A 26,388-nucleotide genomic window follows, 5' to 3' on the forward strand; every position below is an offset into this window, starting at 1 on the left:
CTCAGAGTTTTCTTTGGAGTTGAATAAAAAACATCCATTCAAAGCCTGAGTTCACAGTCTGTGTTTATATCTTGATTGTATGAAAATAAAGTGCTAGAGCTGCCCATCTTCAACCTCTGTAATCATTACTACAGTTACCAACGCCACTTAGCTGTTACGGCTAAAACTTCACATACTTTAACCATCAATAGCGACATTTTAGCTTTACATTTATCTTACTCATTGATGTTGGCGTTACTCTGTTTGATTCCATCCTTCATCTTCCTCTATACAACTGTTAGTTGCACACTGTCAAAATTGCAATCGACTGAATTGTTAATACATTTTTTTGCAAGTTAGACAGTGAACAAGAGTTTGCCTGCATTTTTCCGAGTACTTCAAATTGTGACTTTGAACATCCTTGTTTTTGAGTCTCTAAATAATCAGGATAAGAAATTAAATGGCCTAATTGTATTACTTACAAGTCCACATCATTAGTAAAGAGAGAGATGGTAAAAAATATATATAAATTCATTTGATTGGGCTTATCCTCTTGATAATTCAAGAGCCACCCCAAATCTAGACACGCCCCTGGACACGCCCCTGGACACGCCCCTGGACACGCCCCTTCTGGAACGTTATAATAATTATATATAAAAAGTGATATTTAAACAGAAACATAAAACATAACTGAAGTTTCATCAGAAGGAGATGAAGCTGATACAGGTCAGAAAACAACTGTCTTTCTTTTGTCACCTTTATTTTTTGTAGTTCTTCTGAGCAGCTGTTCGAGTTTGTAGTTTCCGTTTTGGTTGGGCGAGGACCCGGATGTTGTTGTTGTTGTTAGCTTCAGCGGGAGGATGCTGTAGTCCTCCACATGTGGATGTTATAAAGGTAGCAAACAGTCTTATATCTTCTTGTATGAACAATGTCCAAAAACATTCTCTTGTAGCATTTCTCATATTTCTATAATTACTGAATAATTTAACATCACAGGCGGCTCCTGAGTAGCATGCTAATGCTAATGCTAACGAGCTGTCCTGGTTTAAGCTTCTACACTACAGTTCAGATTAATCTATATATTGTAATCAATATGAACAATATGTGTATTTTTGTTAGGTCTTCTGTCTGCTTCATGACCTTTAATGCAGCGAAAACAACAAATATACTGAGAGACTTCAACAGTTAGCTGCAGCTGAGTTAGCTAGCTAGATAACGTTGATTGTTTTGAGTTTTGTCTTTAAAGTTTATTTTTTCAAAGCAGTTTAAAGACTTTTCTCGATCTGTTATATTATGTGGGTGTCATTGAAACTGAGTTTTGATGAAAAAGTAATGTCTGTGTTGATAAAGTCCTGCACAGAGAAGCTAACTGTTAGCCAGCTAACTGTGTCCCGCCTTCTTTATCATGTTTTAATACATAAAAATCACTTAAACTGATAATAAATCAACTCTTTGATAAGTTTATGAGACTTCTGTGATTCCAGTTTCTGTAACATCAGAACCTGAAGCTTCTTAAATGTGAACTATTTTTTATTTATTATTTATTCTCCTGATTTTAAACCACCTGAAGCTCCTGCAGCTATTTGTTTGTTTGTTTGTTGTGTTTCCGCGTGCATGCTCCAGTGAAAGGAAAGCTGTTGATCCTTGAGTTAAAAGTCATAAACAGAATATATGACTTACTAAGAGAGAAGCTTTGCTCATGTCCTTGACCTGCTTGGATCTGTAATAAACTTTAATATGAAGTCTGCTGTCCTTTAGACACATTAACATGTTTCCCTGTTATTGTATTTATTATAAGAGGACAAAGTGAAGGAAATGTTTTTACTTTCATGAAGGATTCAATGCGATTCAAAGAGTTTCACACAAAACATGGAAAGCATCGTGACACTGGGAGAAAACCTTTAAAAGGCCTGTGGATGAAATGTTAACATTAAAAACAAGAGTTTAAATGTGGTGAGAGAGTTTCAAAATAAAAGAGTAAAAGTTACAGTGCAGAGTTGAAATAGTTACGTTAAGTAGAACTATTGTTTTTTTTTTGATCACGTGTGAAATTCCACAAATTTGCATCTAAAATTAAAAAAGTTGGGCTTTTATTTTGAATTTTTGAGCTTTTAAAGACTTTCAAACATGTCTAAACTTCCATTTCTATCATCATCAGAATGTATCGGGGACCACACGTGGTCCGCTGCGTCCTGATGTCAGAGTAGAGACAGATCTCAAACACACACGGGCGTAACCTCTGTGGCGTTTGGCCCCGTGGCTGGCGTTAGTTTCCCGTCCTGTTTGTAGACCTTCAACATGTCCAGACTTAAACCCGATGCTGCCGACGGGTCACAGAGCTGCTCCATCAGCAGACTAGAATTAGACCAGCGTTCAGCTTGAACCCTGAGCCGGCATGTGGGCTGCGGTAGCGAGGAATGTTGTTGAATAGTTCAGAGAGGTCGAGCTCTGAGTCACTCTCTCCACTAAATGAACAACTTTGTTTCTTTCTCCTTCATGAGCTGACAAATCCTTTTTCTTTATCTCCGTTTACGACCGACAGCGGCCTGATCTCCACTCACCACCAAGATGGCGAGAGACCGAAAGTGCATCCTGTGTGAAACAGTCCACGCCTCCAAACAGGTAACTCACCTCCACGTGTGTAGCGACTGTAAGACGACACATCCAGGAGCTCGCTCTGCTCATGTCAAATACATATAAATAATATATAAGACAAAATAAATAAGTTGAAAGATTGAGCACATATGTTCAGTTTCCAGTGTTGATCGCTGGTACAGTGGAGGTCGTAGAAAGGTTTTCTTGCAGTGGAGACTTTTCTGTCTCCATCACACATGTTCAGCATGTTCAGACACTTCTGAGACGTTCACACTTGTTTTTTGATCGAGAGGTTTGTCGTCTGCTGTGTTTCTGCAGGAGATGGACGAGCACATGAGAAGCATGCTGCACCACAGAGAGCTGGAGAAGCTCAAAGGCCGGTATGTTTTATCTCTTTGTTCTCACAGGTTTTATTTCCACGTTGACTTTGTGACATCGCTCGCACGCTGCTTCCTGATTCGTGAGCGGCGAAATGCATCGTCAACGTGGAAGGTTAAAAAAAACGAAAGCTTCGTTTTTACACTTTCTCCAAATTAATCTGGGTCACTGGGCACGTGTGCACACGGGCACGTGTTCATCACAAGTGGATGTACGGGCAGCTGTCTCATCTGTGGCACTTATATATTTAGACACAATCTCTGTGGAACAACAGGCATGACCGAGAGAGAAGGCAACTGGCTATCTTATGACCGGCGTGGAGATTACTAGAAGCATGCGGCCTGTCGCTGAGACGGAGGAATCTGGAGCTGAATGCTGATAACATGCCGGAGCTGCAAGTACAGCTCCTAACATATGAAACTAGTGCAGGAAGTGCAAACCAGATCGCCGACCCTCCTCCATGAGAAATCACAACCCAACCCGTCAGAATTATTTAATAAAGAATAAAGCAGTTTGTATCTCAGACTGTTCAGATGATTGTGTTTGTAGAGCTTCATCTGAAGCAGGTTTATGTGAGGTCCATGCTGCAGCTCAGTCTGACCACGAGCAGCACGCTCACTCTGCGTCTCCTCTCATATCACAGTGCTCGTCTTCATCTGACAGCTCACACTCTGTGTGTGTCCGTCAGGAGCTGTGAGAGGAGAAGACGGTGATCTCAGTAAAGCAGTGTGTGCTGGAGGAACACTGACTCTGACATCATCTGGAGGAGAGACAGCGAGCGGGCTGTGTGAGACGCCGTGTGCTGTTCTCCTCGCCTCTCAAATATAAAACACTTTAAATCTGACTCTCCTCCATCTCTCTCCCTTAAAGTCCAGCTTCGACAGATTCAGTGAACTGAAAGAAACACTGCTTGTGATAAGGCGTCAGAATGGATCAGTAACTCGATCTCGTGGAAAAGGTGTTTGCCAACTGCACGAGAGGTCAGAAAATGGCAGCTCGCCATGACACAGATCTGAAAAAGAAATTGATCCGGAGCCAGCAGAGTCTGAGCCCCGCTCAGAATCACAGGGTGGCATAGCTGGGAGAGGTTTAGAAGTGGCGGCTCGGAGCAGCTGCAGGAGGCTCCGGTTACACGGGCGTTGCTTGGGATTGGTCAGCAGGAAGCTCGGGTCTGTAACACATGCTGGGGGGCGGTGGGGGGGGGAGGTCAAATACAGACATTGCCTTGTGTGGAGTCTCAGAGCGCAGCGGACACCATCATGACAGCGCGCTAGGCTGAGGGCGCCGTGCCTCTCTTCGCTCCGTGCGTCCCACTGCTGCGTGGCTGGACATCCATGAGCACGCTGCCCGGGTCCAGCCCGGCGCCACCTCCTGCCCTCGCTCTGACCTGCTCAAGAAAGACAAGCACAAGATCAGGATGATCAAGATTTGAACTTTATTTAGCGAGAGAAAATTCTAAGTTAGCCACCTCCTGATCTGCCAACATAGAGAATTTGGTGATTTGTGAAGGATTGTTGAGTATTCTCCTCTCCTCATTTTACTCAGACTTGAAGTAACAGGCGAGAAAAAAAAACCCGAAACCCGACGAGATCAGAACGATAGATAGATAGATACTTTATTGATCTGGAGGGAAATTCAAGAAACCCAGCCAGCCACAATGCCCGAAGGAACGATTGACCGCCCGCTCTCGCCTTCCCTCCCCAGGGACTGCGGACACGAGTGCCGAGTGTGCAAGGTGACGGTGGTGAGCCTGACGGATTACGCCAGCCACATCTCCAGTCCCACGCACAAACAGAATGTGGAGGCTGCGGAGAGAAGGGCCGGGGCGACCGACCGCGACGAGGACTACTTCGATCAGGCTTTGGTGCAGCTGGTGGAGAAGAGAAAAGAACAGATCAGGTAAGAGAGTCACGCTTTATAACACAATGTTTACGCTCCGGGTCGCCCAGTGCCGAACAAACACGCTGACGCTTGGCTTTGTTTTGAATGTTTGTAGAAGAATCGAGGCGTAAACAGAAGAGTTAAAACTTTTCTTCTTTATGTCATGAAACGGTGGACGCCTGCGAGACACGATCAGGATTAGATCTGTGAGCAGCTCGGCTTGTATGTGTACATGAGCCTTGTATAGTCACGTCTCGCTCTCACCGGCCTGATTTAGCTGCTGCAGCCGGAGTCGAATGTCACGAGGACGGCGGCCTAAAAAAAGCTCAAAGTCAACGATGCTGCAGCTTCAGAACGAGACAAACAAACAAACAAACAAACAAACACGAGCTCTGCAGTCCGACCTCTGACCAGCTCGTAAAGAGACGTGAAGTGTTGAATAGTGTCTTCAATCTCTTGAGTGATGACATGACGCCTTGAGTCGGCACATCCAAGCCCGCACGCTGTCGCTCCGCCATCACTCGTTTAATTTTTCCCGTTTTCTGACGGAAGTTTTCACAAAATTATAACAAACCTTCAAGATAAAATAGGAATAATCCCAGTAAATGTTCCCGCCATAAACACAAACCTGTTATCTGTTACACGCCAGCGAAACACAACCCAAAAAATAATAATCCAACTTATCACTGGAAAAATGTGTTTACAAATAGATTCAGGTGAATCTGGAAGAAAATGATTCCTGGCAGGAGAGCGACGTGCTACACGCATGCGGTTCACTTCTTGTGGATCACCATGGCAACCTAATGCAGGTCATGTTAGGGAGGAGAGATCATCCTGTAAAAATGTCCGCCCACCGACCAATCAGATCCTCTCGAGCGTTGAGCTCTGAGACAGGATGCACTCCGGACATCTTCCTGAGCTACTCGCTCACCTGTTGGGGGAGCGGGAGACAGAATAAGGGGGGGCGGGGTCTCAGGAGGGAGGACGCAGAAATGTTGGGTGAAGTCAAGCGCAGAGTCTCGGCACAAGAACGAACATTTCAACCTTTTGATGAGCGAAACGTTCCGTTTGTCATCTTCAACATTCGGCTCCTCTCATTGGCTCCTCGGGAGTTTTCGCTCGTTGGTGTGAAAAATGTGGTTGTTTGTGTTTGTGCATAAAACTCGTTGTGTAAATTTGCACCGAGCTTTGTGCGTGTGTGAAGAAGGCTAAAAGTCCGGGATGCGTTCTGTGTCTTGTTTCAGAAAAGAGAAGGAAGCTGCTGCTGCAAAGCTGGCGAAGGAAGAAGAGGAGCGAAGGAAAAAGGAGGAGCTCCAGCAGAGGTTAAAGGAAGCGAAGGAGCGTTACCGCCTGGAGAGCTCCTGGCAGCAGAGACCTCCGGGCCTCAGTGGACCCTCTCAGAACAGAACCTGGTACAGGAGCAACCAGTACAGCGACAGAGCAGGGGAGGCGCCGCCATGGCAACAAAGCAGATCGGGAAAGAGCGCCACCTGGCACGCCCAGGAGCCTCCACACTTGCAGAGATGGTTATCTGAAGAGCTCACAGGCGGGGGCTGGAACAGGCCGCTCAGTCAGGGAGCGGTCCAACAGAACCGGCTGCCTTGGCTGAGCAACGGAGGCAGCAGCAACGGGCTCTACGGCTGCAACAACATTTTTGAGTACCAACACAGAAGCCGTCCTCTCAGCGCCTTTGAGTCTCCGATGTATCCGCCGCCGCCGCAACCGCCACCACCACCCTTTGTACACGCACAGACGCCAAACCAGTTCCAGGCTCCCAACGGAGCAGAACCTGAACACAAGAGCTCCAAGTCAGGTAGCAATCCAAAGTTAGACAAAACCTCTCGCTGGTCCCCTTATCCCGTCTCAAAGGGCTTTGAATCTGGACCTCATAAGGATTCAAACCCAAACCTATCAGAGAAGCACCCCAAAGTCACCAAACCCCAGAAGCAGGACAAGACCCCAGAAACCAGTAACAAGCAGTCCCATCCTGACTGGAAACCAGTCCAGTCTACCTCGAGTGCAAAGAGTCCCGAAGAGAAGGAGAGGCTCAAAACCAACCGGAGCAGCAGCGCTCCGAGAGAGGAGCCGCGGGACGCCACGTCTGGCTCCACCAAACAGAAGAGTTCTCTGCCTCATAAAGACAGAAAGGTGAGTTCAATGTTTGGTCTTAATATTGGGAATAAGCTCAGCCGGCCCTCCAGTCAGGCGGCGTCACAATCCAAATCCAACACGAGTCACCAGGCTCCGCCCGTCGGACCGCTTCGGTCCAGGAAAGAGCGGCAGCTTCCAGAAACGTTTAACAAAGCCAGGCAGATCGTGTTAGAGAGGAGAGCAGCTTTGGAGGGTTCCCCCAGCAGCAGGGTGGAAACGGCGCTGCACATCACGGAGGAGCAGCGTGACGAGAGTCAGACCGGAGTCAACAAAGAGAACGCAGCCAAACCAAACGTGCCCGACTCGACGAGGCCGGAGAAAGCCACCGTGCAATCCTCCGACAGCAGCCACTTCCTTCAGTCGCTGCACGTTAGCACCTCCACCGCCGAGAACCCGGAGCTCGCCGCCTCCAGCAGGAACGACGAGGAGAGGGAAGACGCGAGGCCGGCCGTGGACGCAGGGCAGAGCTCGGAGAGCGACACGGCGCAGCACTCAAACACATCCAACCTGTCCAGACTGGATCTCCCTCCTGTGCTGAAACGAGACCTGACCAAACACATCAGCTCCAAGAGCAAACCCGGAGGTCACGAGCCCAACCTGAACATCGCCAGGCGGGTCCGAAACCTGAGCGAGTCCAAGAGGAGCGACACAGAGAAGGACTCCGGGCTCAAACCCACCGTCCGGCAGCTCATCAGCTCCTCGGGGTCTCGACGTAACGTGAACTGGGAGCAGGTGTATCAGGAGGTCCGGAAGAAGCAGGACAAAGGGAAAGGAATGCCCAGGTTTGTGCCGAGTCCTTCATGATGTCTCCAACCTTTAAACCTGCCTGAGACTCAACATGTTCTGTCTGCTCTCCTTCAGGTTCGGGATCGAGATGGTTCAGTGCGACCCCGATGACCAAAGCCAGGAGGAGGACCACGTCCCCCTTCTGGAGGGCTTCCAGTGGGAGTCGTTGATGGACAGCTCGACGCCCGGCTCCACCAGAAAACGCTCCTTATCAGAGAGCTCCGTCGCCCCCGCATCCGCCCACCCGCTGCTCTCCTCGCTCGCGTCCCCCGACGCTCAGGGAGAGGAGGTCGGCTCCGTGAAACAGGAAGTCGTCGTTCCCGCCAGACCTCAGTCAGACGACGGGGACAAAGACGGCCGGCGTCAACGAGAGGTGGAGCACATGCTCGGGCAGTTTGAAGCTAAAGCCAAGAAGCAGCCGGAGAAACTGACGTTGGCGTCGGCGAAGGCGCTGCAGAGGTCGGATTCAGTGCTCGGGGACAGCAGCTCGGGGGCGGAGCTGTGCGACGCTCAGGGGACGGGGAAGAGACGGCGTGCGGCTGCGGTGAGTTCACCTGCTTCACACCGGGGTTAAAGACGCACTTTGACACAAACCAGCAGGTTCTGAATCGTCTCTGTGTTTCCACAGGACGTCCCGAGTCCGGAGACTTCCTGTCTGGAACACAACAACAAAAGACGGAAGGTCAAATCAAAGAAGGGTGAGCGTCTGAACGTGATCATCGACTGCGGGGAGCGATATCTCTGAGCGCTTCATTTCTACCTGTCTGTGTCCCTGCAGAGCGTTTACAGATCGACCAGCTGCTGGCCGTGTCTCTGCGGGAGGAGGAGCTGAGTAAATCCCTCCAGACGGTCGACACCAGCCTGATCACGGCGCGCGCCGCGCTGCAGGCCGCCTACATGGAGGTGCAGCGCCTCATGGTGGTTAAACAGCAGGTGTGTAAAGGATCGACGTATGACGGGGACACGTCCGAGCCTGCGGGGCGGGGCGGCGTGTGCGTCCAGGTCTGACAGGTCGTGTTTGTTTGTCTGCAGATGAACGGCGAGATGGACGCGCTGAGGAACAGACGCATCGACCTGCTCAAAGGGATGACAGGTCTGTTTGTGTGAGACAGAATCACAACATCCCTGTGAGGGTCCATGAGACGACCTGTGTGTGCTTCTTCTCCCCGCAGGAAGCGCTGACGAAGCCCCTCAGGTCAAACTGAAAGAAGAAAGGCTGGATCCTGTAGTGGCGGCGCCCCAGGTGGCGCCCTGCCTCCCTCTTCCTCCCGTTAGCGAGCCTGTTGTCTCCGCCTCCCCTCCCTCCTCTCAGCCCGTCATCATCAAGCAGGAGCCTCAGTCTCCGCTTTACGTCAGCGACGCCGACAACTTCTCCTTCTGCGCTCACAGCACCACCCCGGAGCAGCCCGTGGCGCCCGCCGCAGCCGCCAAGCCAGGTAACACCCGCCAACAAATACCTGGATCCGGTTCTTTCTTGATTCTTTTACTGTCACTGTGTATGACACTGTCAGGTGGAGCTTTAACTGATCCGCGTTCATGTGACCCCCCCCCCCGCAGACTCCGCCCACAGTTTCCAGACGCCTCCTGAAGACGGTCTCGAGCTGTTCCAGTCGAACGCCGGGAGAGCGAGCTGGGAGGACTTTGCTGAACCTGCAGACTGCAAACAGAGTTTGTCAGGGTTGGTTGAGACGATGGAGAAGGCCCCTCCCCCTCCATGTGAGTCGGCGTTGTCCGTGAAGCTCCCGCCCCCCAGCAGGCGGGGCTCTGAGGTGGGCGGCGTGGGCGAGTCCTTCCAGCACCCCTCGGTCCTGAATCCGCCCACCTCGCCCTCTGAGCTGAGGAACGGGAAGCGCGTGAGGAAGCTGAAGAAGAGGAAGGTGCTGAAGAAGGCGCAGGGGGCGGAGCAACCCGAGAGCAGCGACACCGAGCTGGACGGGGAGGCGTTGAGGCCGAGGTGGCTCCGACTGCGCAGGAGGCCCAGCGGCAGCTCTCAGGTCAGCACTTCCACGGCGCCGGTGGAGGACGGAGACGTGAACATGGAGGCGGGGGAGGAGGAGCCTCAGCAGCTGTTTGAAACCATCAAACAGGAAGTAGAAGACTTCAAGCCGCCCAGAAACGTGAGCCAGCTCGCCGCCGCGACCGCCGAGCTCGCCGCTGCCGAGCTCCGGCTGAGTTCAGATCCAGAAGAAGTTATGGAGGTCAGCGCTCCTCCCGCCCTCGTCTCGTCCACGGCTCAGAGTCTGGCCTGCAACGAGGTCTCCTCCACCAGCGACATGGACATCTGCAAGTCCTCCGAGAGGTGAGAGTCACCCTGAAGAGTCCACGCACACGCGTGCAGACTGAAGCTTATGATGCACAACAGGACGCACACGTGTGTTGAATGTTCTCTCGCTGTTTCTCCGCAGTGATCTGCCGTTTCCCATCACCTTCCCCAAGACGTCCTCAGGTTTGTTTCCCTCTGAATATGAAACTCAAGAGAGGTCGTGTTTGACGCGCACCGAGAAACAAAACGCTCTTCATGTTCCACAGACGCCTCCTCCGACCACGGCGAGGACGACTTACCCACTGAGGGCGTGTTCGAGGGCCACCAGGAGGCTGTGAACGCCATGCAGATCCACGACGGGCTGCTGTACACGTGCTCAGGAGACCGGACGGTCCGGGCCTTCGACCTGGTGGTGAGCGTCAGCACTCTTTTTTTTTTTTTTTTTTAAATCTTCTGATGATGCAACAGCTGAGGAGAGTTTTGTGTTGCAGAGTCACAGGTGTGTGCGTGTGTTCGAGGGTCACAGCTCCAAGGTGAGCTGTCTGCTGCTGTCCACCGCTCCCTCTCTGCATCGCCGCCTTTACACGGGCTCCAGTGATCAGACCATCCGCTGCTACAGCCTCAAGGTAAACACGCTCTGAGCATGAGACCTCCCTGCAGCTCGGAGGGAAAGGACTCGTCCTCATGTTGTTTTGCGTCCACAGACTCAGGAGCTGGAGCAGCACTTCTCTCTGCCGGACCGAGTCCTCTGCCTTCACAGCCGCTGGAAGTTTTTGTACGCCGGTCTGGCTAACGGCACAGTGGTGACCTTTAACCTCAAGGTGAGACGTGCAGCGCAACATAAAGATTCTGCTCCTGAATGGTCTGGATTTGTTTGAGGAGGGGGGGACAGCTCTCTGTGATGTTTAGAGTTTAGACTGCAGTACCCGTTCTCAACACTAGGGGGCAGAGCTACATGCTGCTCCAAATACAGAAAATCACATCCTGACGTGTTTTTTGTTCTGATTGGTTTACAGACAAACAAGCAGATGGACGTGTTCGAGTGCCACGGGCCGCGTGCCGTGAGCTGCCTGGCGTCGTCGCAGGAAGGAGCGCGGAGGATCCTGCTGGTTGGCTCGTACGACAGCACCATCAGCGTGAGGGACGCCAAGAACGGACTCCTGCTGCGCACGCTGGAGGGACACACGAAGACCGTGCTGTGCATGAAGGTCGGACGAGACGCGTAGATCACGGCTGATCCTCTGAGAGCAGACGTGTGTGTGTGTGTGTGTGTGGTTGTTACATCTTCATGTTCTCTCCCTCAGGTGGTGAACGACCTGGTGTTCAGTGGCTCCAGTGATCAGTGTGTCTACGCACACAACATCCACGTGAGTCCTCGTGTTTTATTCACATCAAATCACACGCAGCGTGCTCCGTGTTCTCACACGGCGTGCTCACACGGCGTGCTCACACGGCGTGCTCTGTGTTCAGACAGGAGAGCTGGCGCGGGTCTACAAGGGTCACAGTCACGCCGTCACCGTGGTGTCTGTCCTCGGGAACGTGATGGTGACCGCCTGCCTGGACAAACTGGTCCGAGTCTACGACCTGCAGGTCTGCACCCTGAATCCACCTGTCCTTTCAAAATAAAAGCCTTTTTTATTTCCGGTTGTTAAAAGTGGTTTTATTGTCTCGTCAGTCTCACGAGCAGCTGCAGGTTTACGGCGGACACAGCGACATGGTGATGTGTATGAGCGTCTACAAGAACATGGTGAGCCGATATATCTGTACTGTACCACTAACATCCAGGTGTTAGACCCGGTTGTCATGGTGATGGTTCTAAAAGGCGAGGACGAGCAGCTTAGTCCGCCTCGTCCAATCACAGAAGACCTGATGTTGTAGTGGCAGATCTCACCACTAGATGTCACTGTTTGTTTGTTGAGAGAGAGGAAGACGCTGACTCTGTTTTCAACTGTGGTGTTTCAGATCTACACGGGCTGTTACGACGGCAGCGTGGACGCCGTCAAGCTGAATCTGATGCAGAACTACCGCTGCAGGGTAAGACGACTGATCGCCCTGCGTTCAACCTCCACGAGCCGGCAGGTGAGATGACCCCGCGACGCTCGATGCTAAGTTTCCCATTTCGTTGTGTTGTCAGTGGCACGGCTGTCCGCTGGTGTTCGGGATGACGGAGCACCTGCAGCAGCACCTCATCAACGACCACGCGAGCGCCAACGTCCAGACGCTCAAGTGCCGCTGGAACAACTGTGAAGAGTTTTTCTGCGCTCGCAGCAGCTCCAAGCCGGTAAGAGAAGAGCCGCTGTGACCTCCCCCGTGAGGTCGTGACCCCGAGGTCGGGAAAGCGGAGCGTGGATGTCAGAGCGGCGTTCTTCACACGTTGACGTTTGTTTGTTTGCTTTCAGGGGATCCTGGTGCACATGCAGAAACACGCCGAGGAGGAGAAGGAGGCGGAGCCTTGAAGGGCTCCCCCCCGCCCCCTCGCCTCGTCTTTAACCTCCCATATTGGGGGGGATTATCTTGGGACCCGCTTCACTTAGCAGCGCTCCCGTGGCGCCTGATGAGTGGCGTTTGACGACTCCATCCTTTATGTTCGGTGTTGGAATCCAACCTTAATAACACAAAGATGGCGGGAGGAGGGTCGGCGGTGCTGTTCTACAAACACGCCTTCCTTTCTCGCTCGCTCTCTGTCTGACCACGTTTCACTGACCAAAGTACGACACAGACTCGCTCACTGACTTCTGTTTGAAGAAACTTCACGGTTGCCGGCGACGGAGGGAATTGTTTGGCGGGATGGTCGGCTCCTTTATGGCATGGAGATGTTTTTATTGTTGTTGTGATGTCTCGTTGAGCAACTTTTCTTTTTTTCTTTTTGATTAAACGGACGGTCGTCACGGCTCGTGCGAACCGGAGTCTCTCTGAGCACGTTTGAGTCGGACGGCGTGATGATTTGAGTTTCGTTGAAGTGACACATTTTGTTTCTTTCTGGTTTGGTTTTTGTTTCCGGAGTCGGGTCGACTTTTTAACGTTTTTTAACGTTTTTCTAACTTTTTTTTTTTTTTTTCCATTTTGGTTTGATAACAGTGGAAGTTTTTATTTGCTCGTTGCTCAGACGTTGAAGGACTTTGGCGCCGTGTTGTGTTGGCGTTTGAGATTTGCAGTGATGACTGAACTGAGGCGTTTTAACCAGGTGTTCCTCGAGTGAGTGTGAAGAATTGTTGTTACGACACTATTTCCTCCTCGGAGGTGTTTGCTTATCTTTTGGATTTTTAAATTTTTTTTTAGTTTGGTGGATCGAGCGAGCAGACTGTTTGTTTCCCACAGTGACGATGTTTTTCTAACGGAGCGTGGAGGTGAAGGACGATTCAAGGAAGGTGTGTGAAGGAGGAGCAAGACGGGAAGGTTGAGGGTTCATCTCCCATGCCATACTTCATCCTCTTAGCCAAACTAAACGCCACTTTTCTTAAAAAAACCCACATGGCTCGTGTAAGAGCCACGCCCACACTGCGTCGTGGTTACCGCTTGCTCTCTCTCCGTTGTGTCCTGATCTCATAGCCGCCATCATCCAAACTCGCCTCACCCGTTGACCCGAGGAAAATTGTGCAGTTCCCCTCCTGACCCGGCAGTCCTGAGTTTCTTCAAGTATTTTCTGTTCTTATCAAAGTTGTGAAGAGATATTTTTTAAGAAAGTGCAATCTATGACGTTGTTAACGATAATTATTACAATAAAAAAAAAGTTACTAAACAAGTCTCTGTGTCTTCTGTGAGCTGCTTCTGTTCATGTGCTGATTCAACGCAGAGGGAGGCGTCCATGATGCTTCCTGAACCACCTGACCTGAACCACCTGCGTCCTGACCCACCTGCCCTGAACCACCTGAACCACCGGCCCTGACTCCTTTCAGATGGTTTTTCTTAAAGCGATACCCATTGAAACATGAATCTGTAGTGAAATTTGGTCATATATGTAAAAGAAATGTGAAATGTTTTTTTTATTTGGCGCCTTCTTTACCGAGAAAAAGCAGAAAATCTATTTTAAACTGATTGGAATGAAATACTAAAACTCCCAGAATGCACCGCGCCGCAGCCCGCTCTCACTGAACACCAGCGCGAGCCTTCAGGCTACAAGCTAAGCTAACTCGTTAGCAGAGCCAGTAAGACTTCTGAACGTACTTTGTTTTTCTTTCTAAATGGTGAATTATTATTTTTACCGGGTTGTTTAATCCGAACGGACAAGAAGGAAGTTTTCAGCAGAGGAAACCAACACCCAAGGTAAGACTTTATTTCTGTTTCTTCAGTGGATGAAAACATGAGAAACTACACTTGTAGTTTTTAACTGCTAGCCTAAAAGTCGTTACGTGAAGCAATATGACGATTTTTGCGTCATATAAATAAAACTTTTAGGCAAAGAAAAACTGTTTTCTCGCCCCAGGGCAAAATGAGGGCTGGAACCGTTCAACACTACTACCATGTTTCTAATGACACACAGCTTAATGTAAATGGGTGAAGTATCCCTTTAAGTGTCTGACGTCACAGAAAAGGTCCCTAAAGAGAGAGGGGTCCACCTGGGTCAGGATCTGAGTCTGGACCACCACTCCTGCTGAAGCTGTTGTGTTCACGTCTGAAGTTTCAGCATGTTCAAGGCCGACCCATTAAAAAATCACATTAAATGTTCTTTTAACACAGTCACACCAACAACTACACATTTATTTATTTGGTTTAAATATTTAAAAATGCATTACACTCATTTGACCAAATCCTTAATAAGAAAAAAAAAAATCACAAAAAAGCTGCAGTCCAACCCGTTAGCCATTTCTGTAAATCCACATTTGAACCACGAACATCTGTTAAATAAAAACTTGTCAGCTCCACAGTTTAGTTCTTGAATCTCATCCATCCACGTGAAGAGCTGCTCGGACTGGACACGAGTCGGAGGGCGATGTCGGGGCGAGGGGGCGAGGAGGGGGGGGACGTCGGGTCTGGTTGAATGAAAGACGCCTGAGCTCGTGGAGCGAAGTGACTGATTCTCGAGGAGAACAAAAACTTCTCGATAAAACCACAAAAAAAACAGGAGATTAAAAAACATCTGTGGAGAGAGAGTTTGCTCTGGAGGCCCGGGGATCAATAAGAGCAGCTGCTTGACAAGTTTATTCACCGCCCAGGTCACTGCGCTGAAAACAGATAGAGGACCGAGTCTGATGACAGGAGGAGGGGGGGGGGAGGAGCTCTGTGAGGTACTGTGACAGAAAAAAAAGAGGTGTTGTGTGTTTGATGCCTGAGAAAAGTACCGTTCGAGTGTCTTTAAAAAAAAGGCTCATGACTGAAGAAGAAGAGAGGAAGAAGAGAAGAAGAAGAAGAGCAGAGAAAGAGGAGGAAGCGTGTTGGGAGGGTGGAGGGGGGGTCTTTTGGGGAGTTCTGGAGGTGAAGTGGATGAGAGCGAACGACGACCGGGCACACTGAATATTTGAGGTAAAGGCTGGCAGGTGGGATCCTCGAGCGGAGAGGAGCTCACCTGGGAGGAGACGCCACTCTTCAGGCGTACATGGTCAACTGGAGCCACTGCAGAGAGAGAGAGAGAGAGAGTGAGCGAGAGAGAGAGAGAGAGAGGACGGAGAAGCAGAAGAAATGAACGACGGGATGTCTGACGGTTTGGAGTTTACGTCGGGGCCCCCCGTCTGCTGCAAGCGTCCGAGCGTCATGAGAAGGAACAGTTTGATGTCTTACCTCCAGGACACTTAGTCTGATCGTACCGTCTCCATCCTGGTCGAAGGCCTGGAACGCCCCTGAAGAGAGAGGGAGAGAACACGTGACACTGCATCCCAGGCTAACACTGAAGATGCTGCATCTCGCCGTCACGTCGTCACCACACGCAAGACGAGCGAGCTGTTCACACCTGCAGCTCACGTTGGAGAAGTGTGAGGAGGCGCCGACTTACTGAACATGGCTTCAAGCCGGACCAGACAGCTGATGAAGCTGTCGAAGTCGATGTTCATGCTCTCGTTAGCGTAGCGCATGGTGATGATGTCGTACAGCTGGTTGTTGAGACGGAAGCCTGAGCGGGACACAAGACACATGACTGTACAGTGACAAGAACATTTAGAGGATGAGTTCAAACTGTCAGTTCACACACTGAAAGAATCCTGCACACGGCATGCTAACGCCACGCTACCGAGCGCCTCCTTCTGAAAGTGTTTGATTCACCTGCGTCGTTGACGGCGTTCCTCATCTCGTAGCTGTTGATGGTGCCGGTCTGCTCGGCGTTATAGTGCTTAAAGATTCCCTGACACAGAGACGTGGAAGAAGAGTTTTAGTACCTCGGTCTACAACACGGAGATGTTGACCTCGACCTTCTTAGAGCTCCCAGTAAATACAGACGACAACATGTCCCTCTAACATGTTTCTAGTCTCCAAACCCCCCAGCGATGAGAAAAGTCTGTCTTCTGCCTGCTCCACTTTTCAGAAAATGTGTGATCAAACAGGCCGTTTCCCTTCATGACATCACAAAGGGCAGTAGCCCCTCCCCCAGGTGGGTGACACTCCCACAGCTAGGTGTTTGTTCTGCCCTCTGAGTCTGCCTTCTCACCGTAAACAATAGGACATGGAGCCAGAAAGCAGCGAGTACACCTGAGCCCTTCCAGAGAGGGGGCGTGGTCAAACACAGCTCATTTACATATTTAAAGCTACAGACACAGAAACAGCCTGTTCTGAGCAGGGCTGAAATAGTCGTGCGTCAGGTGGGAGAAGGAGGACGGGACTCACCTGCCACTGTTTGATTTTATTCCACAGATGTCTGAACTCCTGGAGATTGAGTCGACCCGTCCCGTCCATCTGAACACAAAAACGTTAAGAAAAACCTTCGGACGTATAAAGTCGGCGTTCACTGAGAAAAGACGAGAGGCATTTCAGGAAAACAAAAACATGATTACAGTGTCACGTTTAAGAAACATTTTTCCCTTTAAGGACACATTCAGAGGTCAGAGCGCAGCATGTGATACAACTACAGCTGTGTGGAATACTTGATTCTGATTGGCCGATTGCACACAGTCTGCCTCTTGTTTACAGCTCAGCTCCTCGCTCCTGTTCTTTCGTGTGTTTTGCTCATGGCTCTGAAGGTTCTGATTCTGAGTGTTGGTGTGGCGTGAAGGAGGCCTCGGACCTCTGAGCGGCCGTCACAGACCCTGCCAGGGGGTCTCGGCAGGTTGTGCCTCCTACAGACGACACAGCCAGCCTGATGCACTCGATACAAAGGATACGTCCATCAGAGCTATCATGCTCCTGCAGCTCTCCAGGCTGAAGCCCTCCGTGTTCAGGTCCTTATCTGCACGGAGGAGACACGCACCGGGTGAGAGGCGTCCAAACGTGCATGACCACAGAGACTCAGACTAAACATAAAGCAGCACGGAGCCAGTTGGGACTTTGACTACATTTCTTAAGATGCCTGAAAACATCAGCTCATGTCTGGAGGACTGATGGTTGTTCACACATGCACCTCTCATCGGGAGACGATCGAAGCGAAGCGAGCAGCCTCACAGGAAGTGAATAAGTGTTTAAACTCACGTTTGGTGATCACTCTGTTGAGAACATTTTTCAGTTCGTTGGCTGTGATTTCCATTTCCTGTGGGCGATCATCGGGACAGAGAAGAAGAAGAAGAAGAGGAGGCGTCTTAAACACGCGGCTGAAAGATGACGATCTAATGACGTTAAAGTCAGCTGAAACTCAAAATGCACATTTCTCATTCTTCATCTCATCCTGGCCTCCCTGTCCTCAGGCGTACTCACTTCACCGGCTATTTCCTGAAAAATCGTCCTGAACTGCTGGTCGTCCTCGCTCTCTTCCCCCGCCGAGGCCGGCGCCGGCTGAGAGACAAGAGGGAGAGGATGTGAGAGGAGGAAGGAGCGTGTTCACACATCTAACCCTTCGATGCAGAAACACGTCAGAGTTTGTTTTGAGACGAGACGTCGAAACGCAGATTTGAACATTTAACAACAACGTTTGTCTGAATGGATTAAAGCTGGAACTTTCTACGACCTTCTGAGGTACGATGTGTTTTTCACAGCAGGAACCAGGATCTGAACGGATCCCCTAAAAAGACCCTGTCTACTCTCCCCGGGACTTCAGGCAGCGATGAGCCACAGGAAACATTTAGGAACTGAACTTTCTGGAAACCTTGAAAACTCGTCTTTCTAAAACATTTGGAGGAAATTGTTCGACATCTTTCCAAACGTACGTCAGCTCAGACATTTTCCCGTGTCCCGCTTCTACTGGCTACGACAGTTTGAATGAAGGGGAAACCAGCGTTCCATTTCTGCTGCTCGATCGTTTGCTCTGGTCTGAATCTCTGACTCACTTTTCATGTCATGAGTATTAAAAACACGAACGACACTTACCACTGGATGATCGGCCTCGATCCTGTTCTCTATCTCCCTGAGTGAAGACCAACAAACAGCAGTCACCATGGTTACAACAACATCTGCACTCATCTGTGGTCGCTCGAGCCGGCTGAGAGCTCGAGGACGCCGTCGTGACATCACAGGTTAAAGTCCCATACTCACTCAGGACTTAAACAACAAACAGCGATTTAGAGATGAAGCTTGTTCACGACCACCTGCTGCGTCTTCCACTCAGAGACGTTTCCTCCTGATGCGTCTGATTTGAGTTTCCTGTTTCATCAGTGACCTTGTAAATGAATTATTCTGTGATAATTTGGGATTAAAGGACGTTCAATCAAAAGCCGTGTGTGATCAGTCAAAGCCGACTGACGTCCAGGTTCCCCGTCCATCGGAGGCGGCAGGCTGGATCTGTCTGGTCCTTCCCCGGCGGCAGGTTGGGGGGGTGTTGGAAGGGGGGGGGGGGGGGGGGGGCTGGATGTTTGTTGAGTATTGAACATTTTGAAAGTTTACCGGTGAACGCCAGAATCTGAAGTCGCTTGTCCTAAAAAAGATTCCATAACAGCTTCGAACTGGGGCCGATTTCTTCCAGTTCTACAAATCAAATCGCCGTTAAAATTGTTTGTTCTTGTTTGGTTCGTGTCCCACCCGCCAAGACCCCCCAAGACAGAAAGCCCACCCCCATCAACAAGCACACAATCTGAACACACACTGTCAGTGCACGTGGAGGCTGGATAAATCAACTCTACAGCTGCAGACATCCATCCTGCTGCTGCTCTGAACACACCTGTAGGGCTGGGTATCAAAGCCTGAATGATGCCGAGCCGTCGCTACAGTCCAGCTAACGCTAACGCTTGTCCAGCTATGCTAACGCTAACACTCGTCAAACTTGTTTAAGATATTTTCCAGGAGGAGGGGGGGGGGTGACTGCTGCACGCCACCATCTCCTGCTGCACGCCACCATCTCCGGCTGCACGCCACCGCCACCATCTCTGTGCATGCTGTTAAAAGGCTACATTACGTTTCTCTTTGGATGAGGTTATTGTTAATAAAGACACATATTCTCATTATAGCGTCGTATAGAGGAGACTCCGCCCCCCCCCCCCTGTCTGACAGGGACAGCCTCCTAAGTTGCAGTACTAATTTTCAAAAAGCAGAGGGCGCCATCAGCCTGCAGCTTGTTTGAGCTCAGGAGAAGAAGAAGAGTTTTTTTATCCAGTATGGTTGATGCAACGCTAACGAAGCTGCAGATTCTGTTTAACCTCTGAACGTCCGTAAAGCTTTACTAAAGATGAAAGTTATATTTTAATACCCAGCCCTACAAACAAAGATTATTATTATAAAAGATTCTGCTGTCAAACATTTCTAACTTTAAAGCGTTGACACCCCCCCCCCCCCCGGCCGCCCTCACCCACTCACTCTGAGGTGTTCCTCTTCTCCGAGAAGACTCGCAGGATGAACTCGCCCTCCTGGTGCGGCTCGTACGTGGAGGGGACGATGACGTACTCGCCGGGCGCCAGGCGGAAGCGCTGGGTGACCTCGCGCAGGTTGATGTAGGACTTGCAGCGCGCTTTGGAGGAGTTGAAGAGGAAGAAGTCTTTCTGCATGTGCTGCTTGTTGCCGTGCATCTACAAGGACAAAGGTCGAAACACGTCATGCAGATCTGAGGGGCGAAAACGGGATGATGATTAAAGAATATATAAAGTCTTACCTCCTTTGGAACCTGCAGAGAGACAAAGTGACACAGTCAGTTTTCCTGTTAACACTTAAAAGATTTCAGAGATCTACAAAGAAGAAGGAAAAAAATCCCTGCGTCCGCTTTTTTTTTTTTTTCAAAAGGCCCGAAAAATGCCGACAGCAGCGTTTGTGTGCTGAGCGTCCTGTCGCTATGGCAACTCTTCTGATCTCACACGATCTGAGAAGTTACAGATTTTCAGACTAGAAGCGCTCGGAGTGACGCATTAAAAAAAAAAAAAAAAAACACCGGGCGCTGTGCTTTTCCTCCGACGCCGTCCGCTGGTGCAAACGCTCTACTCATGAAAAACGACTAATACAAGAAGATCTGAGGTGTCAGATGAGACGTGAGAATAAACGGAGGCTGTGACCTCTCAGCACTGAACTCTGAATGAATAGTTTGGTGTTGGGATCTTTAAATCAAGTCTGTGAAATAAGAATTCCTTGACCTCATAAATGGCGAATCCGATGGTGAACAGGTTGGCGCCCATCTTTCGCTCTTTCCTCCTGTTTTTCTGCATCAGAGCCACGACGAAGGTGCAGCCCACCTCGTTGTCCTCGGGGTCGTCGTCCTCCTCCAGCAGCCGGAGGCGGTACTGAGGGTTCGTCCAGAACGTGTCTGCAGGACAGGAGGAGAGCACGCTTAGAGACGCAGCTCACGGTGAGTTCACGTAGAATTGAGCACTTTGCCGTACCTGGGTAGTTCCTGCAGCCGCCGGCGGAGCAGCCTCTCACCCAGCGACCCTCGTTCACAGAGACCGTCCACTTGTGAATCTTATCGTCCTCCAGGGCGTCCGGGGTCAAGTTACAGATCTCGATCTTTGTGTAGTTCTTCTTGAAGTCCTCAAATGACATCCTGCGTGCACGTGGGAAAGATCATCTTTAAATCAGCACGGTTTTCCGACGCTCCCTGAACACGGCGCCCCGTGCACAGCCGGCGTTCATTAAACAGTAAGACCCACCAGAACTCTCCGTCCTCGGCGCTCTGATGCTGCAGCTTCTCCTTCTCGGTCTTGGAGAGCGCCGCCCACTCCTTGGAGCTGTCAGCGAGGTGAAGGTCGTCAGAAATGAATCACAAACACTTCTGTGACAGACAAATCATTAAAAAGCGTCCTCACTTGTCGCTCCAGGGACCGTTCCACTCGACCTGACCCCACGGGTTCCTGAGACGCACCAGGCGCACTTTAGACTCTTTATGCTGAGACGGTTTACACTGCAGGAATAAAAAGAGAGAGAGAAGGAGAGTATGTACTTTTTTTTATATCTTGAATTTCCCTCTGGATCAATAAAGTATCTATATCCGTTTGTAGTCAGGGTGCTGGATGGCCTAACGGTTGTGTAGTGCAGAGGCTGCAGTCCTCGTGGGTTTGAATCCGACCTCAGCAGCTTGCTTTATCCGGAGCGATAATCGACTGACGTTATCAGACTCGCCTCGCAGACAGAAGCGTGCAGAGTGACACGTGAATATTTACAAAGACGTACCTCCTCCACGGCCGTCACCGAGTAGGCGTGTCCCTTCACGAGTCCCGTCACCGTACGAGTCTCGAAGCGAGCCGGGACCAGAGACTACAAACACAGAACACAAGATGAAAGGCTTCGAACAGATCTGGACTTCAGTGGAAGGTTCGTCCTCTGTGACTCACATCGATGGAGCAGCCCATGAGCGAGCCTCTCTCCAGAGCTTTCTTCATGATCTTGTAGAGCTCTTTGGGAGCTTCCTTCATCTCGTAGAACTCAGTGACTCCTCCGGTGAAGTCCTCCATGGCCTCCGTGGTGTTTCCCCCCTTCAGGGCCTCGTAGGAGCCGTGCAGCCTGGACGCAAACATGTCAGACATTCAGACGCGCTCGACCGGAGAACATCCGGAGGAGCAGGATAAAAACAGGCTCTCACTTGGCGTAGGCTTTCTCCAGCAGGGCGCTCCAGAACTCGTTCCTCTCAGCCGACTTGGTGAACACCAGCTGGTTGTTGAAGGTTGGGATGCGGTCGTCGATGACGACGTCCACCCAGTCGCCATAACGCCAGAACTGAGAGGAGAAAAAGACGAGGACACAGAGCGAGCATGAAAGACTCGTTCTCCGACCGCTCTCAGGAAGAGGATTCAGACATTAAACATGGAGCGACGAGTTCATGATTTCAAAATGCTCAACTTTAATCTGCAGTGATCGTAGGAGGTCTAAACGTTAAACAGGCGTGACGCTCTGCGTGATTAAAACAACACGTGTGTATCGTTGAAGCCCGGAGACGAGGACGTGTGTGTGTGTCGGTCTCTGACCTGGAAGTGGAAGATGCCTCCGTAGCCCTCGGAGAAGCTCTGCTCCTCGGGAATGACTCGGTACAGCAGCTTCTCGTTCAGCGTGAGACAGGCGATGGCAGCCAGCAACCAGCAGTCACCTGGACGACAACCACACACGTGATTATACGCACACACGCAGCGTCCCTCAGGGCGACGTCTCGGCGGCGTGCAGGAGCTTAAGTGCAACTTTTGGTGATTAAAAACTTGATTTTTTAAAAATGTTTTAACCGTAACAAAATGAACGATTAAATTTAAAACTTTAATCGTTCACGAGCATCTCTGCAGGACTTTTTGTTTGTTTGTTTTGCAGGAGGAAGAGACCTCGGCTGAGTGCTGACGTGTGTGTTTTCTGATTGTCCAGGTGTGTGTGTGTGTGTGTGTGTGTGTGTGTCAGCCCTTCAAACAATGTAAGATTTTTTTTTCCAAACGGGGAACATTTGACAGCGTCTGCCAGGACCTTTGTCCCCTTTGGTGCCTTTTATTTGCAACCTGAACAGAACAACAATGAGAAGTGCTGCTGGCTGGATTCCCTTCCAAACGAGTAAGCACAATGTGCAGAGGCCGCTGCAGGCGGAGAGAGGCCGCATGCGGGGGAGCCCTGGATGTTTTCTACTCTGTCACCCCAAATCTGACTCCATATCTCACACACACACACACACACACCTACGAGGTAAAGACAGGTACGTTTTAGTCTCGTGTTGTTGTGTGTTTTAAAGCCGTTAATAATGGAAGCTCTAAACGCTCGCTGTCGGACGCTCCGAGCACGCTCAGGGTTATGACATCATAACCTACCAAACAGAAAGCTTCAAGAACTCTGAGGATTGAGATAAATCAGTTGGAGCCGTCGGGTACAAACATCAGATCAACGAAGGGGGAGAGAAACCAGCACTAAACAGCGTCATGATGTGGAGTCGAACCTGCAGCTGGAGCGTCGAGGACTGAAGCCCAGCATCAAGTCCAGCTCACGTCAGTCCTGCTTGTTTAAAGAAAGACCTGCAGGATCACGTGACCCAGCTCACTATGAGCCCGCCTGTTCAAAGACTCTGAAGGATCACGAGCGTTTTAAAGGGAACTCCACATTTACACACTTTGTCCAGAGGGGGCGCCAGAATCAGCTCCTTTAAAGACGACATCAATGTTTGTTACTGAAAAGTTTCTGATTTTGTAAAGATGATTAAAACATTAAAATCTTGATTTCTTTATTGTCTATTTTGTGAAGCAGCACTTAAAAATATCTTTTTAGTCTTAAAATCTGAACTTCTGCAGTCTTGTTTGAATCGGCGCCCCGCTCTCTCAAAATGATCGGGACTGTCGGAGCCGTGAAGTTTCTTCTGTTTCACAAGTTTAATGAGTTTTTAACATTATTTTGGGTACTTCTTGGTGGGCGGGGTTTGACCTTATTCGACCTGTTGGGTTGTGTAGCGGGAGGCGAGACGAAGAGGGGGGGGTCATCTTTCAGACTTTCTGTTTGAATCACTGTTCGCTCTTTCACTGATCTGGACTCTGAACTCTGTTCTGATATAACTGGATCAACGTTTTCATGATCTTCCCTCAAAAGTTTCAAACAAAACAATCTGGAGATTTGATCCGGAATAAAACGAGAATGGATCGGATCAAATCAGGTCATCCGATCCTGCTTCTGATACCGAGTGTGTGTTCTTAAGTTTTGACCAGAAACGTGAAAACTTTGATCCAAACAAATCCAGATCATCCTGAGAGAGGGCGGAGTCAGGCCCCTCTTTGGTTCGGAGCAGCTTCTGGCTGCCCCCCTGTGGACAAAGTTTGAAGGTGCAGTCGCATTTAGAGTAAACTGTAATCCTTTGGATCCGCTTGATCCGGTCCAGTTTAGGTCGATGACCAAATCCTGATAAATCCGATGTGGGTTAAACCTTCTGGAATAACCAGACGTTGAGTATGTAGTTTTATTACTACATACCGCAAACTCTGTCCACAGGGGGGCGCCACCATCCACACAGACTGAAAGGTCCTTACAGATACTCTAAATTTAAAAAAGATGCTCAAAACTCAAAACTTTCTGGTGAACTATTTTATAGGAAGTAAATCCATTTCTTAACATCTCTATCGCCGACTTCCTCTAATGTCAACATTTTACAATTTCACAATAAAAGCCCCAAAATAAATGTCTAAAGCTTTAACATTATTTAAAGTTTAATCACTTTACGGGTAGTGGATCAAAGTTTGACATTCGACTAAAAACACAAACTTTAAAGTTTTTTCAAAATAAAAGCAAAGATTAGAGCGTGTCTGATTTAATCTGATTCGTTTTCCTTTTTGTTGTTGCTGTTGAGACGATCCCACTTCAAACTCAAACATGATCAGTTGTCTTTGTCTACATTTTCTGATCACATTTTAAGCCACTGACAAGTCCAGAAAAAATAAATAAATTAAAGACATAAAAAGCTAGAATAAAGGCCTGGATTGCTTATAACGAGTACACACGTCTGCCAAAGGAGCCAGAAAATGTAACATATAAAATTTAATAAGATTATTATCATTTAAACTCTGAAGTCAAAGTCTGCAGCCTCATTGTTAAAACCTCTTCGTTCTTACGAGCAGCTTTAACCCAAACTACAGCGCTCTGCTTACTTTCATATACCAGGATATAAAACACAGATTTCTACTTTTCCACTCAAAGATCATTTCCAGATTGTGCTCACAACATGGCGTCCAGCGACCACGAGGACGGACTCGAAGCTGCTGAGGTGTCATGAATGTGACTTTAAAAGAAGCAGATTTACCCAGATCTCCCTGGCAGATGTCTGTCCTGCTGGCTCCTCCGACGATGAACTGAGGGTTTTCACAGATTTCCTGCAGAAAGCCAGAGAGAGAAGTTACTTTAAAAACAGAAGGGACCAACAGGTGTTCTTTTATCACCTAAATATCCTCTGATGAGTCAAAGGACAGAGTGATGACACAGACTGGACTCTGTCTGTTTTTAATCCCATCTGCATGTTCAGGTGAAACCAGCAGACTTTAGTCTCCATGCAGGTTTGTGTCTCCGTCTAGCAAACACTGTGATCCCTTCTCCTACCTTGGGCCTCTTCCAGACGATGTTCTTGACCTTGTTGGACTTGTGTCCGAGCTCCTTGAAGCCCAAAGACTCCACGGTGGCGGGGAAAGACTCATCCTCGAACAGGCTCTTCCTCTGAAGGCACTCCTGTCTGAGGCCGCTGAAGTCCTGGCCGTTGAAGCGGAGCGGCTTGTTCAGAGACCCTTCCCCGTCTCTCCTCTCTCGTTCCCGGATCAGCCGGTCACAGAAAAATCCAGACGGTGTGTACGGCATCTCGTCTCAGCTGGCTTTTTTTTTTTCTAACTGGCTTTTGCAACTTGTACTACAGTCTTACAAGCACTGGAAACGCTGGCATAAATCCAAACAGCTAAAGTGTGATTGGCTCCTTCTTTGAGTGACGTGCCCCTCCCCTTCGTCACACAGCCGAGTGTGAAAGACGCATTCTGTCCACATGCATTCACCTTTGCATCACCGTACACACACATACGCACAGGCACTCACACGTTACATGCACGTCTATTTGCTGCTCTCCCATTGGCTGGAGGGAACAATGCTCGCTCCCTGGCTGTGGTGTTCGGGTGCCATCATTGTTGCGTGACACAAAGGCCAGCGGGCCGCGGCGGAGGGCATGTAAAGAGTGGTCGGTAGATGCCCTGCCTCAGCAGAAGGCATTCAAGCCCTTTAAACCTGTTCTCAATGGAGCTCAGCATCGAGCAGCCTCAGCAGAACCACGGCAGGCTAACGCTAACGCTAACGGAGAGGAGCGCCGTCCACTTTTAGCACCTGACGGAAAAGCAATCATGACAATCATGTCTGATGGCCGACCTGAAACAGAACAGACGATGTCTCGAGGTGTCTTAAAGAGCGAGGGAGGCTAACATGTTTACATTTTTAAATGTCATTAATCTCTCAAATAA

The 26,388-nt window shown here is 49.7% G+C and overlaps 2 protein-coding genes across 3 annotated transcripts; one reads left to right on the forward strand and one right to left on the reverse strand.

Annotated features, from left to right (window-relative positions):
- Positions 1-658: 658 nt before the first annotated feature.
- On the forward strand, positions 659-13,776 carry znf106a (zinc finger protein 106a). Its single transcript, XM_079369852.1, has 22 exons — positions 659-873; positions 2,522-2,601; positions 2,893-2,954; positions 4,657-4,851; positions 6,078-7,766; positions 7,846-8,314; positions 8,399-8,468; positions 8,549-8,703; positions 8,803-8,863; positions 8,943-9,206; positions 9,328-10,069; positions 10,176-10,216; positions 10,300-10,445; positions 10,525-10,659; positions 10,738-10,854; positions 11,050-11,241; positions 11,338-11,400; positions 11,504-11,623; positions 11,709-11,780; positions 11,996-12,067; positions 12,168-12,314; positions 12,433-13,776. The coding sequence occupies exons 2-22, from the start codon at positions 2,548-2,550 to the stop codon at positions 12,487-12,489; spliced, it is 4,923 nt and encodes a 1,640-aa protein (XP_079225978.1). The 5' UTR covers positions 659-873; positions 2,522-2,547; the 3' UTR covers positions 12,490-13,776.
- An 867-nt stretch (positions 13,777-14,643) lies between these two features.
- capn3a (calpain 3a, (p94)) lies at positions 14,644-26,329 on the reverse strand. 2 transcript variants are annotated; one of them, XM_079369892.1, is made up of 21 exons: positions 25,493-26,329; positions 25,200-25,269; positions 22,420-22,538; positions 22,038-22,171; positions 21,790-21,958; positions 21,629-21,712; positions 21,265-21,359; positions 21,109-21,186; positions 20,842-21,002; positions 20,596-20,765; positions 20,124-20,135; positions 19,832-20,040; positions 18,413-18,449; positions 17,804-17,881; positions 17,582-17,639; positions 17,278-17,342; positions 16,784-16,852; positions 16,226-16,304; positions 15,960-16,076; positions 15,749-15,807; positions 14,644-15,583 (listed from the first exon to the last, which is right to left on the reverse strand). In XM_079369892.1, exons 1-21 carry the CDS (start codon positions 25,742-25,744, stop codon positions 15,557-15,559), a joined length of 2,142 nt encoding a protein of 713 aa, XP_079226018.1. In that variant the 5' UTR covers positions 25,745-26,329; the 3' UTR covers positions 14,644-15,556. The 2 variants fall into 2 exon arrangements, with proteins under 2 accessions (XP_079226018.1, XP_079226019.1); XM_079369893.1 differs by having other exon boundaries at positions 17,780-17,881.
- Positions 26,330-26,388: the final 59 nt, after the last annotated feature.

This window comes from Symphodus melops (genome assembly GCF_947650265.1).
Source record: "Symphodus melops genome assembly, chromosome: 19".
Lineage (NCBI taxonomy): Eukaryota > Metazoa > Chordata > Actinopteri > Labriformes > Labridae > Symphodus > Symphodus melops.